The following is a 17,049-nucleotide window of genomic DNA, read 5'->3' on the forward strand; positions in this document are numbered from 1 at the left end:
CTCGGGAGCGACCGTCCTGCGGTGGATATTTAAGTTGTGGGCAAGTACTTTTTTGTTAATTATTCAGCTTTCAGGGTAGTTTATTCACAATTAATGGTTTTCGGTAACAATACCGAAATTTCTAAAAAATCTAATAACTTAGTAACCATCCAGTTTTGACCCCTGGTTCACTGGACTTAATTTGTTGCTAATGACCTCTAGTATAATCAGTTTCAAGGAATGGGTCAATGGGTCGAGTTTCCCTGTTACCCTGTATAAGGTTGTGACGCAGTGTGAAATAGCAAAGGATAATATTCGTGCAGCGCATACCTGTAGCGGCGCTCGGGCGTGTAGTCGGGCGCCTCGTAGTGCTCGAGCGCAGGGTAGCGCGGCGTGCGGGACGCGCTGCGCCCGTAGCTGGCGGCGCGCGCGCGGCCCGTGCTGTTCTCGTACCTGCAACAAATTAACATTAAGTTAAGACTTCGCCAGATAAAACGCGTACAGTCAGCTTCAAATAGATCGTATAGCGCTCTGTTTGACGATATTTTACCATGGTAGTACAACACATCTTAAGGTTCGGCCAAACCAACGCGATCAGCCGGCGTGCAGCGATGGCGACCAGACTTCAATGCATTGATCGCCATCGCTGCACGCCGGCTGATCGCATTGGTTTGGCCGAACCTTTAGTGTCATAGCGCGGTGTCAAGTTAGCGCTCTGACGCGCGCTAATTACGCGTTCTGTTTGACGAAATCTTTAACCCAAATATGAACCAATCTACGTGTTTTGTTTATGTTATTTATTTTAGTCGTACGCCGGAACATAACTATTAACAACGGAGTACATAATTATGTATAGGTACAGTCACGGAATGAAAAGGTTCGTCAGTTTTCAAATTGATTCCTTCAACGAATCGCGAGCACATACCTATTACCTTTTGAAACTATGTTACAGAATAATCTCGAGTTAGAGAAAATAATCTTTAACTGTTCGTCAGTAAAGTTCAAAATCATTCAGATCAAAGTTGTTTGACGATTTATCTTGTCAAGAAGATTATTATGATTGATAAACTAAAACCTTCTTATTGGTTCAACCTGCCATTATTATTTCTCTTAAATAAAAAAACCCATTGTCAATTGGTCAATGTCATCATTGCATTGCACTGATGGGATAGAAAAATAAACGAGCAAAACCTTATTCGTTAGCAAACGTCATATTTATTTAAATGTTAGCAGCACTGTTTCTTGCACTGTTATGTTGGCAGGTTTGACTCTTACAGTACCTAGTGCAAGCAAAAACCGACACTAAGGTGACGAACCTTTTCATTCCGCGACTGTACAATAAAAAAAATTGGGAACTGACCTCAGAGCGTCGTGGCGCGCAGTGGACAGGTAGCGCGAGGTGGAGACCTCGCCGGTGAGGCGGTCCAGCCCGCTGAGCGCCGCCGTGCCGCCGTGCTTCTCCAGCTGCTCGTAGAACGCCTCCTGCGGGACAAAGCCGGTCAGCGAGCTACGCCACGCGCCCGAGGGCTCGTCCGCGTCGCTCAACACAACATTAACGACTGAAATATCACCGTGAATCGTTACTGTGACGCATATTTTAAAGTGAATCGCAATCTCTAGTCATTGTTCCATATTTCCGCACATCAATTAAAGACAATTACAGCATCATGCAACACAGTATAGCTCATTCCTATCGCTACTTCAAGACACTAATATTGAATAAAAATCATCACATTTATATCATTAAATTCGTAAACAAACAAATATTTGTAGTGATTCAATGTGCAACATTCACAAGTATACATTGTGACGAGGAACTGTGGAACAAATCCGGCGCTACTGAGGTGGCGCCCGGCGTCACGGTGATCATTCCATCGTAACATTCGACAGATAATAAACAGAGAAACATGGGAATCAGCTCAGCTACCGAACATTCAAAGACATAAATAAAATAAAAAGTAAGTGCTCACGAAAATAATAAATCCGTACGCGAAGTCACGGGCTACGGCTACGGGCTACGGGCGGAGGGCTACGGGCTGAGGGGGCGTACCTGGCACTCGCGGGAGGCATAGTCGACGCACAGCCGCGGGTGGTCGGGCTCCGCGGGCGCGGCGGCGGCGGCGGCGGCGCAGGCGGAGGCGGCCACGCGCCGCAGCTCCCGCACCGCGGCGCCCGCGGCCGCCGCCTGCTCGAAGTGCACCAGCGCCGCGCCCGCCGCGCGGTCCACGCACACCGACGTCGCCGCGCCGCACCGCGAGATGGCGCCCAGCACCTGCGACCATACCCGGCACCCGTCACCCACGCTCTGCATCGCGAGACAGGCCGTGGCCGCAACTCACTGGGCGCGGCGCGTCGCAACTCTCCTGAACGACTGTCGCGTCGAACGAGTGAGACAGTTATTGAGGGGAAGTGCGACGTGGCCGAGGCGGGGACTCACCTGCTTCTCCGTGTGCTCCGTGAGGCCGTCGACCCACACGCACGTGGTGGCCACGGGCTTGCCGAAGCCGAGCTTGACGCGCGAGCCGCCGACGTACTCGCCGTCCATGGCGCGGATGGCCTCGACGACGCTGGATATCGAGGCGTACTGGCAGAACGCGTAACCCGCCCCGCCTCCGCTGCCCTTCTTGATGTCGATCTCGATTATACGCCCGAAATGTTTAAATTTTTCTCTCAACTGCTGCTGCGTTACATCCTTTTCTAAGTTACCGATAAATAATGTCCTAGTTGCCTGGAACAAAAAGAAATATCGTCAAAACACCCGTACCCTACAGCTACATAACTAAATAATGAACTTTGTAATGATGGCTTCCAATAAATTGCTGAAGTCCTTTTTATAGTTAACCATACTCTTGACGAGGTGGGTGTGGGTGAAGGAGGATGAGGCCGGAAAGTCCATAGTGGCACTATGCAATGGCTAATAGTTTCAGTTCATTCGGTTTGTTTTAATGACATTTAAATTTGATTTGATAGAATTGTTCCGTAAACGGCATAAGCTCTGTTAACAGTTTCATAGTTCCGAATGTAAGCTGCAAGCAGGCATACACCAAGCATAAATGACGAATACGCATCTACAGATACGCCTCCGTGGTTATTAAGCCTTAAATGCAGATGACACAGCGCAAAGTAAAACAATATAGGCATTAACAACCTCGTGCTCAGTAGCAACGCAATATTCGCAACTTTACACGTTGACAAAAAACGCGAGTGCATAAATGATTTGATGCTAATCGCTATTCAATAGCAGTCATTAATTTTAGCTGCTATTAATAACACTATTATTGCTAATGGAGTTAGCAATGCAAATAATAATTATTATAATTTTGGTTAGTAGACTATCGATAGATTTCGGGAATGATAAATAGTTATTAGGTAAATCTTATTCCATAGATTAGTATAATTAATTTCTACGCAATAAATGTTATTTCCTTGGTAAGTACTTTCATAATACTCACATCAGGTAAACATTTGATTATTGCTTAATGCTAAATAATAATAATATAACCAATTTACTCTCCCTTGAAAAAAGTTACACTCACTTTCGGATGGTACTCGTCGATATCAGTCTCGTAAGGTTTCGCCGAATCGGCATCTTCATCGCAACTTTGGTGAGGTGCTACTGAGATCTTGCATCCAAAAAAAAGCTTGTCTTGTGACACCTCGAGCGCTTTCTCTACGTCGGACGGCTTCTTGAAGCGCACCACCGCGTACCGGTCGGCGTTCTGACCGACCACCTTCACCCACACCACCTTCCCGTGCTTCTTATACTCGTGGTAAAGACCATCTTTAAGGGAACTATCAGTCGATCGCGTGGGTAGGTTTCTCACGCAAATGGCTAATGGTCTCCCACTCGCCGTCGACGACCACTGAAAAAGAGGATTATCTTAAATAACAACATTATACAACGCGTGAGGTTTTAAATCGACCAATAGTGAATCGTCACCTGGTGATGGGAGGGCGTGGAAGGGGTGCGATGGTTCGCGTGGGCGAGCGGCGGCGGCGGCGCGTGCGGCGTGGAGGCGCGCGAGGTGTCGCTGGGCTCGGGCGACGACGACTCCGAGCGCGAGGAGCCCGAGCCCGAGAGCCGCCGCCGCCGCCCCCCCTCGGTGCCGCCGCCCGGCGTGCTCGGCGTGCTCTCGCCGCCCGTGGCGCCCCCGCCGCCGCCACCGCTGCCCGCGCCGCCGCCGCCTCCTCGCTCGCCGCTGGCGTACCACCGGTGAAGGGGGGTAGTTCTGAAAAATAATCACAATTAGCAATCTATCAATAAATTAAACGTGAGTCGTTAGGCGGTCAGGCAAAGACTGAGGTAATGTTTCTCAATTTAGAACCGCTGCCACACTGTTAATGCAATCTGCAGTTCGAAAGAATACTTTTTATAAGTCCGAGGTGTGCGATAGGCAGTGTTTACGAACGTAACCGTAGGTGACGGACGAGCTGTAATGCAAGCAGGCTGCTTACCCGACTAGAACTAATACTTTAGGCGCCATCAATAGAGCTGCAGCTGCTGCTCTTGGATTTGATGGTTGCTCAGAATAATACCACCACCACCCCTGGTGGCCTCTCAGAGGCCAGATACTACGGAACGTGATTTGACATGTTGTGGAAACGTTCCGAGGCATCATAAAGAATCATCATAAGAGTGGTCGTGTAATGTTGGCTTATTCTACCAAGCAACATACTACTGTAATAACATTATTATTATGGGTACATTGCGCGACCTTTGCAGTCGACTCCAGCAGCTGCATGTACTGGACCGCAGCTGCATTATTCGCTTGAATGCATTTCTACATTGCACATATTCTTTCCACTTGCCGTTGCAATTGCAGGTGAGATTTTAACATTTCGCAAAAAAGTTTCACCTAACGAACAATGTAATGATTGATTACTTGACCATCACTTTGAACTAGATTAGAAACATTTATGAGAAACATATTGTTAATATCTGAACGAGGCTTTTTCAATAAATTATCATTTGAAATCACAGTTCTAGATTTATACGGGACGGGCCACGGGCGAGCACGTGTAGAGAGGATACTCCTCCCACCAATAAAGAACTCGTCGACCCCATCGGTCACAGGTTAAAGTGAAAAATCACTGTGTGGCAGTTCTCAATTTGGTTCGGTCTTCACAAGCTTGTATGTCTTTGTACCTCATTGTACGAGACATCGCAATAAAATTATAAATCACCACTGTTTTGAAAACGTGCAATATTCGGAAAATGTCGTGTTTTCCTTTTATATAGGTCTACATAATAGGTATTTTAAACTATTATTTTGCATTTTTACTATAAAATTATCACTTTCACGGGATTTTTCAACAAAAACTTTTTGGACGGTCTAGTTTTTTTTTTTTTTTGATAGCATGTTACGCGCTCGACCATTGCATTGTTAGGGCTATATTTCACCGGGACACCATGGCGGCGCAACCAGTCGCCGCCGCTACCAACAAAATGTATACAACACTTTGCACAACCAAACGGACACCAGGTAACTCTACAGAGCTGTATACATTTTGTTGGTAGCCAGCGACTGGTTGCGCCGCCATGGTGTCCCGGTGAAATATAGCCCTTAGAGTTCAATTAATTTCTGCAACTATCACTCGAATCATAAAAATATCACACATGCCTCTCTTCTGTACAATAACAACTGGCCTTGGCCTTGTCCATCAATAAAAGTGCGGCTCGGATAAAATAGGAATTATATTAGATTATTTCCCCAAAGGTACTATTATGTCTCGGAAATAGGAATGAGATCATTTTTAGAACTAGCCCCCGTGTAAACCATAATAATTAATAAACATAACACCTGCTAGGTCCTGCTGATGTACTTATAAGTTTATAAGTTGTATAATTAATGTGTATTGTTATACCTTTCGACGTTGGAAGGAGGCGTGGAGTAAGGTGCGTTGGAGTTGTTCCTCTGGTAGCGACCGTAGGCAGCGGGCGTGTTCCCCCGTCGGCAGTACTCGGAGGCGCTATCGTTGGTTCCCCGCCAGTTAGCTGGCGCAGCCGCAGTCGCAGCTATCGGGCATGCGCTACCTGTGCTCTCTTCGCCACCACTGCAATAGAAGGAAAAAATCCTTTAATATAAAACAATCAATAGAAACTATCCTTAAAATTCTAGACTAGCGGCCGCCCGCGACTTCGTACGCGTGGACCCCGTTTTACCCCCTTAGGGGTTGAATTTTGCAAAATCCCGTCTAAGTGAGCACCTACGTTCTAAAAGGAACCCCCATGCAAAATTTGGGACTCCTAGCACTTGTAGTTTCTGAGATTTCGTGATGAGTGAGTGAGTCAATCAGTCAGTGACCTTTCGCTTTTATAAATATAGATTTCTAGAATATTGTACGAAATTGCACAAATTAATAATAGTCCCATAACCCCTCGAGCTGAACTAACAAAATATGCTTGTGTTACGATTGGATTCTAACTATCAACCTTCGGCAAGATAGGAATCGGCAGTCCAACACCTACACCATAGAGCCTTGCCTCACTTATTCGTGTACACATGATGTTGACGTTGCTAACGAACTTATACTTTATGATAAAATAATAAGTCAGTTCCTAAATTCAACCAAAATCGCCGCGAGGGAGCAAAATTAAAATAAAGCAATAAATTTTGATCTTGAGTAGATCAGTTGCTACAATATACCCACCTGATAGTAGAATCAGATAAGTACTAGTAGTGTTAAGAAGTGGGCGATTTACTAGTTGTTTTCGCCTTTTAAAAGCATCCGGAAGCCAGTAATCTTACACATCGCTAAAACATAGCAAGCTTGGTGTTGTGCCAAAGAACCATTAACGGAATTTCTATGACAACCAGATTTTTTGGCTCATGCCGACACAATGATATTATTATGTTTCGATTGAGAAGGTTATACGTATGGTTGTAAGTCAAACATCGAGCACCTCCAACTTAGTACAAATCGGTCATACTGATATCAATATGAAGAAATTACATCAGGTTGCTAGCTCCATAACAATTAACACCACGAGTCACGTACCAGCGATACATACTTTCAGACGTTTATGGAATAATAAAGAACAAGAGAACTGAAAATATGAGCTCTATTTTGTGGAAAACTCCCTATTTCTCAGTAATCTTATCACATGGAACAGTATGTTTGACACAGCCATATCGCTTTTATGTCCTCTTGGTATAATTAAGATACATAAAAATCATTGTTTTTAACAATTATCATAATCTAATCACCACTGAACTGATAAATCGTACGAGAATTGATATTGCTAACTGATAGTCGAAGAGCACAACTTTTTCATTAATTTTGATTGATGTTGAGACAAAAAACAACGATTTAACAGTAAATAAATCATTTATTAATAAAAAAATACCTAATGCATAGTTACAAAAATAAATAATGAAAGAATGCATTTAATATTTAACAATCAGCATTCATTAGTATTATTTATTTACATGATTAAAACATTAGGAGAAATAAGGGAAAAATAACTTTACTACGACGTTCCTTTATTTATTTATCTCGTGCACCCAGATTTTACGCGCTTTTCTAATAAAGTCGAAAGCATAAAATGCGACCACTACCTAGATGTAATATTTATGTACAGGTCTGTCTAATGACGGCCTAGGAAAAATGGTAGAGGTCGCAAATGTACGACCAAACTCCTTGGCCGCTCGCCTGGCTGGCGAGAAACTTCTTTTTCTTTTTCGTGTTTTTTATTGATTGTCACTTTTTTCTCTTCTCTTGACTTTTCTACTTCGAACTAAAAATGTAACTTGATTTTATTTCTACAATATAATTTCATTTTTTACACCAAAAAGCCTTTCATTGAATAATCTCTCGTAGTGTCGGTGACGTATTTCGTTCAATTTAAAACCATGGAAGGTTGAAGGAAGAGCATAAAGAGGACTAAATCATACAAGTCCACAATAACATCAAATAATATTAAATAACTTATGTCAATACTACCGTTGTTGAGCAATAAAAAAGTGTTTTATGCCAAATCATTTCAAATATTACATTTATAATTATTTTAAATAGGTATTATATTTATAATATGTCAGATGTCAGAGCAAAATCAAAGAAAGTTTTTTAATAATATTATTTTTATTTTTTATTGTGGTTTCAACACAGTAAATACATTAACTAAATCAATAAATTGTTTAACAATCGATAATTCGTGTCACAAATTACGTAACAAAGGCGCGGTGGCGTCTCTAATCAATCAATCATTCAATCAATCAATAATATCAGTTACCTACGGGTGCCTACGGTATCTAGTAATTTATGCAATTATTATAATAGAATAATAATAAATGTAATATGATATTTTTTACACATTACTAAAGAGCTACTATAACCTGCCAAAAGTGCCAATTAAGCGTATAATATTAGGATAAATATCTCCAGTAATGTATTACTGACAATACTATGACATTAAACATTTGGATACGACAAATTTGACAATAAATTTATAACGAAATCCTTAAAATTAGAACACATTCCTAGCAACTTAACTACCTATTAGGCCAGTCAAATTAGATTTTGCGCAATGAATAACTTTTGGGAGCCAAGTTACTGCAAAATTTTGGAACTTTTTTCAGTTTTTGCTTTATCTCTCACAATTTTTGGATCTAATTTGACAGGCCAATATTCTGTTACATACTGCCAAATATTCTTAACAATTAATATTATTAATTATAAAAAAAAATAAAACCGACTGAAACCGAATTAATATTTATGTATACCATGATTGATACTTCTGGAGTCGGTGCCAAGTTTATGAAACGTGTGAACTTTGCCTGCACCGACTCCAAAAGTATCAATCATGGTATACATAAATATTAATTCGTCCTAATAAATAAGATTAGTAAATTATTTTTCTACTTTTTAGTGTGTTTTTTGGAGTCGGTTTTTTTATTTTTATAAAAATTAACTTATTTCTTGCTTTTTAGTTACTTATTATTACCTTGATGTTACCACTGAATGTAAGCCGTACATTGAGACTATATTCTTCATGTCAAGTGTAAAATAATAATCCCTACAAAATACAGGTTACCATATCGGCAACCTAAAAAGACCTTAAACCGTCAGCCCACCTTAAAAACATGAAAGAATACAACTGTTGGTCTATTTGTTCCTATAATATTTAAAGAATTATCCTCCAACTCCTAAGCGTTAAGGAGTTGTACGTACCATGACCAGTTCATCATGATGAGATGATGACTATCTAATGCAAACACTTGAATAACTTTAGAAACTATACTTATGTATAAAATTAAAAGAATCATCCTCCAACTCCTAAGCATTAAGGAGTTTTACTTCTATCATCAACTCATCAATATGAGATGATGATTTTCAGAAGCAAATACTTGAATAACTTAAGAAAACGTTTGAAAAACGATATTTGTGCCTATAAAATTTGAGGGTTGCCCTCGATTTTCCTAGGATCCCATCATCAGATCCTGACTTGGTGACAATGGGACCACCTCAGAAGTGTACCCTATCGAACAAAAAAAAGAATTTTGAAAATCGGTCCACAATTGACGGAGTAATCGGTGAACATACATAGAAAAAAAAACATACATACAGTCGAACATATAACCTCCTCCTTTTTTGAGTCGGTTAAAAATGTGAAAGTTTGTAAGGATCTACTGATGATGAAACTTTACAGTATTAGGAGTAGGTAATTAGCTATTTCTTATACGGCAAACTATACAGGATGTCCCGAAAACAATGGATAACCCTGTAACCATCGATAGGCCTCGTCATGGTCTAACATCAAATTTTGACCCTAGTAAAAATATCACCAACTTTTTTCCACTTTGGAAGCGTCTGTCAAGCAAACTATTTGGTTTAGAAAAAAAAAATTTTAGAAACCTCGATATCATTTCTGAAGACCTATCCATAGATAACCGTGTTTGATGAAAAAAAAAATTTGAGTTTCAGTTGTAAGTATGGGGAGCCCCCAATATTTATTATTGTTTTTTATTTTTGCATCAAAATCATAATGCCTTTCACAGAATACATCTATACCTTAGTTCTTTAGAAATTTCCCTAAATGTAAACAAATATGGCCAACTGACATTGACGTATTTTTAGTCTATGTCAGTTGATCTACTAGTGATGCGACAAAATCTCTCGTTAATCGCAATTCTGTAAATGTCATTTACGGACTGCAACAGACGATTATTAGATTTTTAAAGATCGTTTGTAATTATTAAGATCAATCCCTCTTCTGATTGATGTTGTGATCAGTAATGTGATCGTCAAAATAGGATCTTCTTAATCAAAGAAAATTTAATTTTCCCTTTTTTAATTGTTTAGGAAATATAATTTAAATTATGCTGTGGGTCTAGACAAAGTGCACAATAAAATCGTAAACCAGTCGAAAAGTGGTCGAAATGCCTTTTTTATGTGACACTCGTCTGTATAATAAAGCTGAATTCAAAGACTTCTTCGCAAAGTGTGTTGTTGCATTCAATGAAGAAAAAATACATTGTTGAATATAACCTCGTTTATATTTTATTTTATTATCAAAGTAATTGGTAATTGAAATAATTGAATACTTGAAATAAAATCGATAAAATTTACAGATTATTATCTATGAATATTGTCTATGACTTACAGATTTTCCAGAGATAGGACCTAAATTTCAACGTCAAATGTCGATTTGACATTTTAACATGAAGCACAAATTTTCACCATCCAAATATTTTGTTAAAATATTTTGTTTTCAATGTTAGATTTCATATTTGTTTCATCATGAGAATAAAGTTGGTTTCATGAGCTTGTGAAATAATGTGTATGATATTAAGAAAACGTGAGTATTATAGTGTAATTGTGTGCACAAGTGTTTGTTTACATCGATGGAAATTTCTAAAGAATTAAGGTTTACTTACCAAGTTTCAACAGTACAGCTCTTATAGTTTCGGAAAAAAATGGCTGTGACATACGGACGGACAGACGGACAGACGGGTAGACGGACAGACAGACAGACATGACGAATCTATAGGGGTTCCGTTTTTTGAGATTTGGCTACGGAACTAGCGATGGGCTATTGTTCGAAAAAAAATCGAATGAATCGACAATCGACCAGTCGAACTTTCGATTGTCAATTTAGTAATTCGAAAAAAAAATCGAATAATAATCGACAATCGAATGATAAATCTAAGTATTTACCTGTCTTCACGCGACGATTCATTCGTTATATAATAGTAGATGGTACCACAATGGTACCGTGCGGCGTGCGCTCACAGTACCGCAGCGAACGAATCATGTTATTCGTCAGTAATACCACGCGCGTCGAATTAATCGAATAACTGCGATTGCTTATCGAATACATTCGAATATAGAGACCATTCGAATAATTCGATTATTTTGTAATAATCGCCCATCGCTATACGGAACCCTAAAAAAGTTACACCCTAGTTGAACTCTGGCTTAAATTGTCATTTGTTATGGAAATGTCATTTTAATACAAGGTTCATCCTAGGTATAACTTTATATTAATAAGGGGGTAGTAGTTCTTCAAATAAAAACATTTATTTCACAATTATCCCTATCAATAATTATATAGAGTTAAGGAAGGATGCTGGAGCAGTAAACCCTTCATGCCTCGCATAATCTAAGTACCATACGATGAACACGTATGATACTTGGGTACACAAAAAGTATGTTTATCTTCGAACGCAACCAGATCTGAGGCTGGTGGTCATAGTAAATGTTGTTCGTCTTGGTAAGACCTTTCAAATGACACTACAAATATAACTATTGGAGCCGCGTACCATTTTGCAAAAAAGTATGTTTATCTTCGAACACAACCAGATCTGAGGCTGGTGGCCATAGTAAAAGTTGTTCAATCTAGTTTTTTTTTTCTTATCCCAAGGGATAATTTTATTGGGCTATCAAAAGTTCAACAAACTGCACTCGCGAGCAAAATTATGGAATCACCCTAGTTGTTATGAACGATCGTAAAAACTAAATGACTCATAGAAGATAAATAAAAATGGTGCCATTTTCAAGGTAATATTATATACTTTAAATTAATACCACAGATACATTCATAGGCATTCAGTTCTTATGATGGCTCGGAACAAAACACAAGGGGATGATTCCATACTTTTGCTCGTAAGTATAGTTTAAAAGTATGAAAAATAAAAGAAATTGCAGAAAAGAAGGCAAAATTCATTACAGACAAAAACAGGGTTATCCATTGTTTTTGGGACAACCTGTATAAAAGAAGAACGGTCATCTGTGACCCAGGCCCGACAGAAACGAGACATACCTCAGTTTTTTTGTCATGTCTTAATTAGTTAAATTATATATTTTTTATTTTCGAAATCTATGTATAACACCAAAATATTACCCTTTGTTTTTGTTTAGGCGTTATACAAAAACTAATACAAAATGCCTATTTATCACCAAAATTGGTAAATGTATGTACCTAAATGTCTATTACAGCTGCTATGGAATGTATCTAGGTGACCTGGAGATACAGCCGGATTATACAGGGTGGAAAACATAATAAGTTACAAAATCCAAAAATTCAATGTTACCAGCTTCCATAATCTGTACCCTATTAATGGTACCATAAGAGCTCGTGAAGCACTTTCAGAATCAGTAACTAGTTTTTTGATATCTTGTATAGTTTAGAAATAATCGAGTGAGATCACTTATCGTTCCAAATGTATAACCATCCTGTATAATCCGGTTGTATCTCCAGGTCACCTAGATACATTCCATAGCAGCTGTAATAGACATTTAGGTACATACATTTACCAATTTTGGTGATAAATAGGCATTTTGTATTAGTTTTTGTATAACGCCTAAACAAAAACAAAGGGTAATATTTTGGTGTTATACATAGAATTCGAATATAAAAAATATATAATTTAACTAATTAAGACATGACAAAAAAACTGAGGTATGTCTTGTTTCTGTCGGGTCTGGGTTTTTTTTGTATGGGGCGTGACCGTTCTTCTTTGCCAAACCTAATTTCACTAAATTCGAATGATCATGTCCGTGGCGCATAGTGTCTGATTGTAAAGACCTGTAATATTACCGTCTATAAGATAAGAGTTCGTGATGTTGAAAACATAAGATTTCACTAGACCAAAACTAAAAAGCCGGTAAAGTTATTTTTGAAATCCATCAAGAAATGGCTGAGATATTAATTATTTAAATTACGCCCATATTTTCGCGTGGAACTTAAACATAGGCGGTGCCGTGACGTCAGACCACCTGTTCAAGTTTCAATCACATTGCTTACCACCACTAATAGGCCAGTAGAATTAAACACAAAAATGAATTAAATCGGGAATAATTCCTACTAAAGATTTTAGTGCTTTAATGGCTTCATTAGCTGCCCATAAAGACTCTCCTAGGTTTTCGACTCCGACGGAGTTGTGCTTAAGTGGTGGGGGCCCCCGAAAGGGGCGCTTTTTCGCTTTTTCGGTTTTCCGGTTATACCGCGTAAAGGACTTACCCTATTGAAAAGTGGTCTTCCTGACGGTTGAAGGGCATTTAATCCTGCATTAAATAAGACCAAATTCATATGTTTTGAACCCTTTTGTACCCTTTGCACCACCAGTGGTGCTGGTGGTGCAAAGGGTATTTTTTAATCCCTTTTACACCACCAATAGTGCCGCCCTACCATTAACTGTAAAACGATTATCTATAATCATATAATATTAATATGTATTATAAAGAGGAAAGATTTGATTGTTTGTTTGTACTGAATAGGCTCCGAAACTACTGGACAGATTTGACAATATAACATAAAAATTAATAACAACCATTTTCATACCTACATACAACGAATAATTCCTAAAGTACCAGGGCAACATAATCATAAAGGAGCTATATCAAATTCTTCTTGGTTGACCCGAGAAATAAACATGTATCATAAAATAGCTCCTTTATGGTTATGTTGCCCTGGTACTTTATTCGTTGTATGTAGGATGTAGGCCCGGGGTATCGTGGGTCTGACTTACCTACTTACACACACACAAATTAAAACTTTTAGGTAGGTTTTGATTTATTTATAACAATTAAATTATTAAGTATTTTACAGTCTACTACTAGTTTTACAGTCGATGGTAGCACAGCACTATTTGTTGGTGGTGCAAGAGGGATTTAAAAATACCCTTTGCACCACCAGTGGTGCAGGCCGGTGGTGCAAAGGGTACAAAAGGGTTTTGCCTTTTGAACAAACCGTTCTCGTGCAAATGTTCGGCAAAGTAGAAAATATGTGTATAATTAATGACCATCTCCACGTCCAATGGCTCGTTACCCGCAGGCTTCTAAGTCTTGAAAAGGAGCGCCTTAACCAGTGTAACCCTATCAAGGCTTACGAGCTGGATGCACCTATCCTTGTTCGTCCCAGCCGTTCCTTAACTGCGGTTGCTGCACCTCTTCCTGGCACTAAAGGTAGCATTCGGATCAAGACGACCGCGACGCGAGACCGCGACTCGAGACCGCGACCGGCGACCGGTCGCAGGTCGCAGGGCGACAGCTACTTACGAATCTTCGCGACACGAGTCGTGCGACCCATACGAAACTCAGTATGTTTGCAGTTAAAGTAAAATAGTACCTATCTGTAAACAATAAAAATAAGTACCTTTTCTAATAAAAATATGTATCATTTGAACTTACTTGTTTTATTTAATGCTTTTCCAATTTCTTCCCAAATATTGTCTCTCACAGTATTATCTTTATAAGCTTGAAGTCTCGTATCGAATACAGGTGCGTTTTTACTTACTAATTCTATTAAAATTTCGTCTTCGTGCGAAGAAAATACGGCCATTTTGCATCTGTCGCGCCGCGGCACTGCCTTGTGAGCGACCGAGTCGCGCGACGCAAGTAGCCGGCAGGCCACGCCCACACGTCGCGCGACTCGGTCGCTTGCATCCGTCAGCACTTCCTATTAATTCATATAAAGGTAGCATTCGGATCAAGACGACCGCGACGCGAGACCGCGACTCGAGACCGCGACCGGCGACCGGTCGCAGGTCGCAGGGCGACAGCTACTTACGAATCTTCGCGACACGAGTCGTGCGACCCATACGAAACTCAGTATGTTTGCAGTTAAAAAGTAAAATAGTACCTGTCTGTAAACAATAAAAATAAGTACCTTTTCTAATAAAAATATGTATCATTGAACTTTAATTACTTGTTTTATTTAATGCTTTTCCAATTTTTTCCCAAATATTGTCTCTCACAGTATTATCCTTATAAGCTTGAAGTCTCGTATCGAATACAGGTGCGTTTTTACTTACTAATTCTATTAAAATTTCGTCTTCGTGCGAAGAAAACACGGCCATTTTACATCTGTCGCGCCACGGCACTGCCTTGTGAGCGACCGAGTCGCGCGACGCAAGTAGCCGGCAGGCCACGCCCACACGTCGCGCGACTCGGTCGCTTGCATCCGTCAGCACTTCCTATTAATTCATATAAAGCAGTGGGTCGCGGTCGCCGGTCGCGGTCTCGAGTCGCGGTCTCGCGTCGCGGTCGTCTTGATCCGAATGCTACCTTAAAGCAGTGGGTCGCGGTCGCCGGTCGCGGTCTCGAGTCGCGGTCTCGCGTCGCGGTCGTCTTGATCCGAATGCTACCTTTACCTGAACGACTCTGTGTTACCTACTGTGGCTACCCCTCTTCTTTTTATCCTCCTGCAAGTCCGTAAGGACCGTTAAGTCCTTTACGCGGTATAACCGGAAATCCGAAAAAGCGGACCCTTTCGGGGGCCCCCACCACTTAAGCACAACTCCGTCGAAGTCGAAAACCTAGGAGAGTCTTAATGGGCAACCAATGAAGCCATTAAAGCAGTAAAATCTTTTGTAGGAATTATTTCCGATTTAAAATCTAATTCTACTGGACTACTCGTATAACGCATTGTCGAGAATAACACTATAATGTCAAAGTCTTCTTTTTCTTTTTATATGTATATGGTCAGGTCTTGGATATGTTAAAAAAGGTTACGCAATTTTACTAAGAAAGAATCTTGTTGGCTAAATTAGCATGTACAGAAGGTCTAGTTTCCTATATTGCCGTTTTACAATTTGTTATGAAAAGTTTATTACGCCCATATTTTCGCGTGGAACTTAAACATAGGCGGTGCCGTGACGTCAGACCACCTGTTCAAGTTTCAATCACATTGCTTACCACCACTAACGCATTGTCGAGAATAACACTATAATGTCAAAGTCTTCTTTTTCTTTTTATATGTATATGATCAGGTCTTGGATATGTTATAAAAAGGTTACACAATTTTACTAAGAAAGAATCTTGTTGGCTAAATTAGCATGTACAGAAGGTCTAGTTTCCTATATTGCCGTTTTACAATTTGTTATGAAAAGTTTAAAGAGTATTTTGATGAGAGAAGTAAAGAAAAAGGTATTTGGTTTAAAACTATTCAATGTCAGCCTCCTCGGATTCCTTGGTTTTATCCTGGAAATAAGTTCGCTTTTATGATGAAGAAAGTTAACTCTCCAAATTGTAATATTTGTGATAAGGTGGAGGATGTTCAACACATCCTAGTAGAATGTGTGAAATTTAAAAAGGAAAGAGATTTAATCTTGCGAAAGTTTCACATCAACGCGTACGATGTAGGAGATTTTGTTAATATTTTAGCTAACCCAACAAGCAAAGCTGCAAGATTTGTGGTGGATACGGTTTCGCTTCTTTCTAAATAGTGAATGTTAATGTAAGCATAGGTTAAGATTCGATGGAACTGCTGACATGTAACGAACAAAAATCCCTAAATAAAAACAGATTAAAAAAAAAATCTTGAGTGACACTATCTGAAAAATTAAAAACTACTAGATTAAAAAAAAATTGATCTGTTAACAGCACTGGATCGGGTGATTTTACTGTTTGTACTCCGAATGACTGTCGTGTCTACACCGATCAAAATGGCGCAAATATTTGTTATGCGCAACTTTAGGGCCCTGTAACTTTTGTATTTGTAAAGATATTTTCATGATTCTTTCACAATTATATTATTTTCAAGATTTATTAAAAGAAAAAAATTGGAAACTTGTCCATTGACATGAAAACTTCGTATCGTAGACTAGAAACTCACGGTCTTCATTCATA

The 17,049-nt window shown here is 39.7% G+C and overlaps 1 protein-coding gene across 1 annotated transcript in view; it reads right to left on the minus strand.

The window, feature by feature from the left end:
* The window catches only part of LOC135078683 (protein split ends-like), a 131,090-nt gene that overhangs the window by 21,212 nt on the left and 92,829 nt on the right, over positions 1–17,049 (minus strand). Inside the window, exons 3-9 of the mRNA XM_063973226.1 lie at positions 5,845–6,033; positions 3,920–4,208; positions 3,516–3,842; positions 2,417–2,707; positions 2,030–2,251; positions 1,340–1,461; positions 310–432 (exon numbers count right to left, since the gene is read on the minus strand). Of these exons, the coding sequence (XP_063829296.1) occupies positions 310–432; positions 1,340–1,461; positions 2,030–2,251; positions 2,417–2,707; positions 3,516–3,842; positions 3,920–4,208; positions 5,845–6,033 (1,563 nt within the window). The remainder of the gene's footprint in view (positions 1–309; positions 433–1,339; positions 1,462–2,029; positions 2,252–2,416; positions 2,708–3,515; positions 3,843–3,919; positions 4,209–5,844; positions 6,034–17,049) is intronic.

This window comes from Ostrinia nubilalis, chromosome 15, assembly GCF_963855985.1.
Source record: "Ostrinia nubilalis chromosome 15, ilOstNubi1.1, whole genome shotgun sequence".
Classification (NCBI taxonomy): domain Eukaryota; kingdom Metazoa; phylum Arthropoda; class Insecta; order Lepidoptera; family Crambidae; genus Ostrinia; species Ostrinia nubilalis.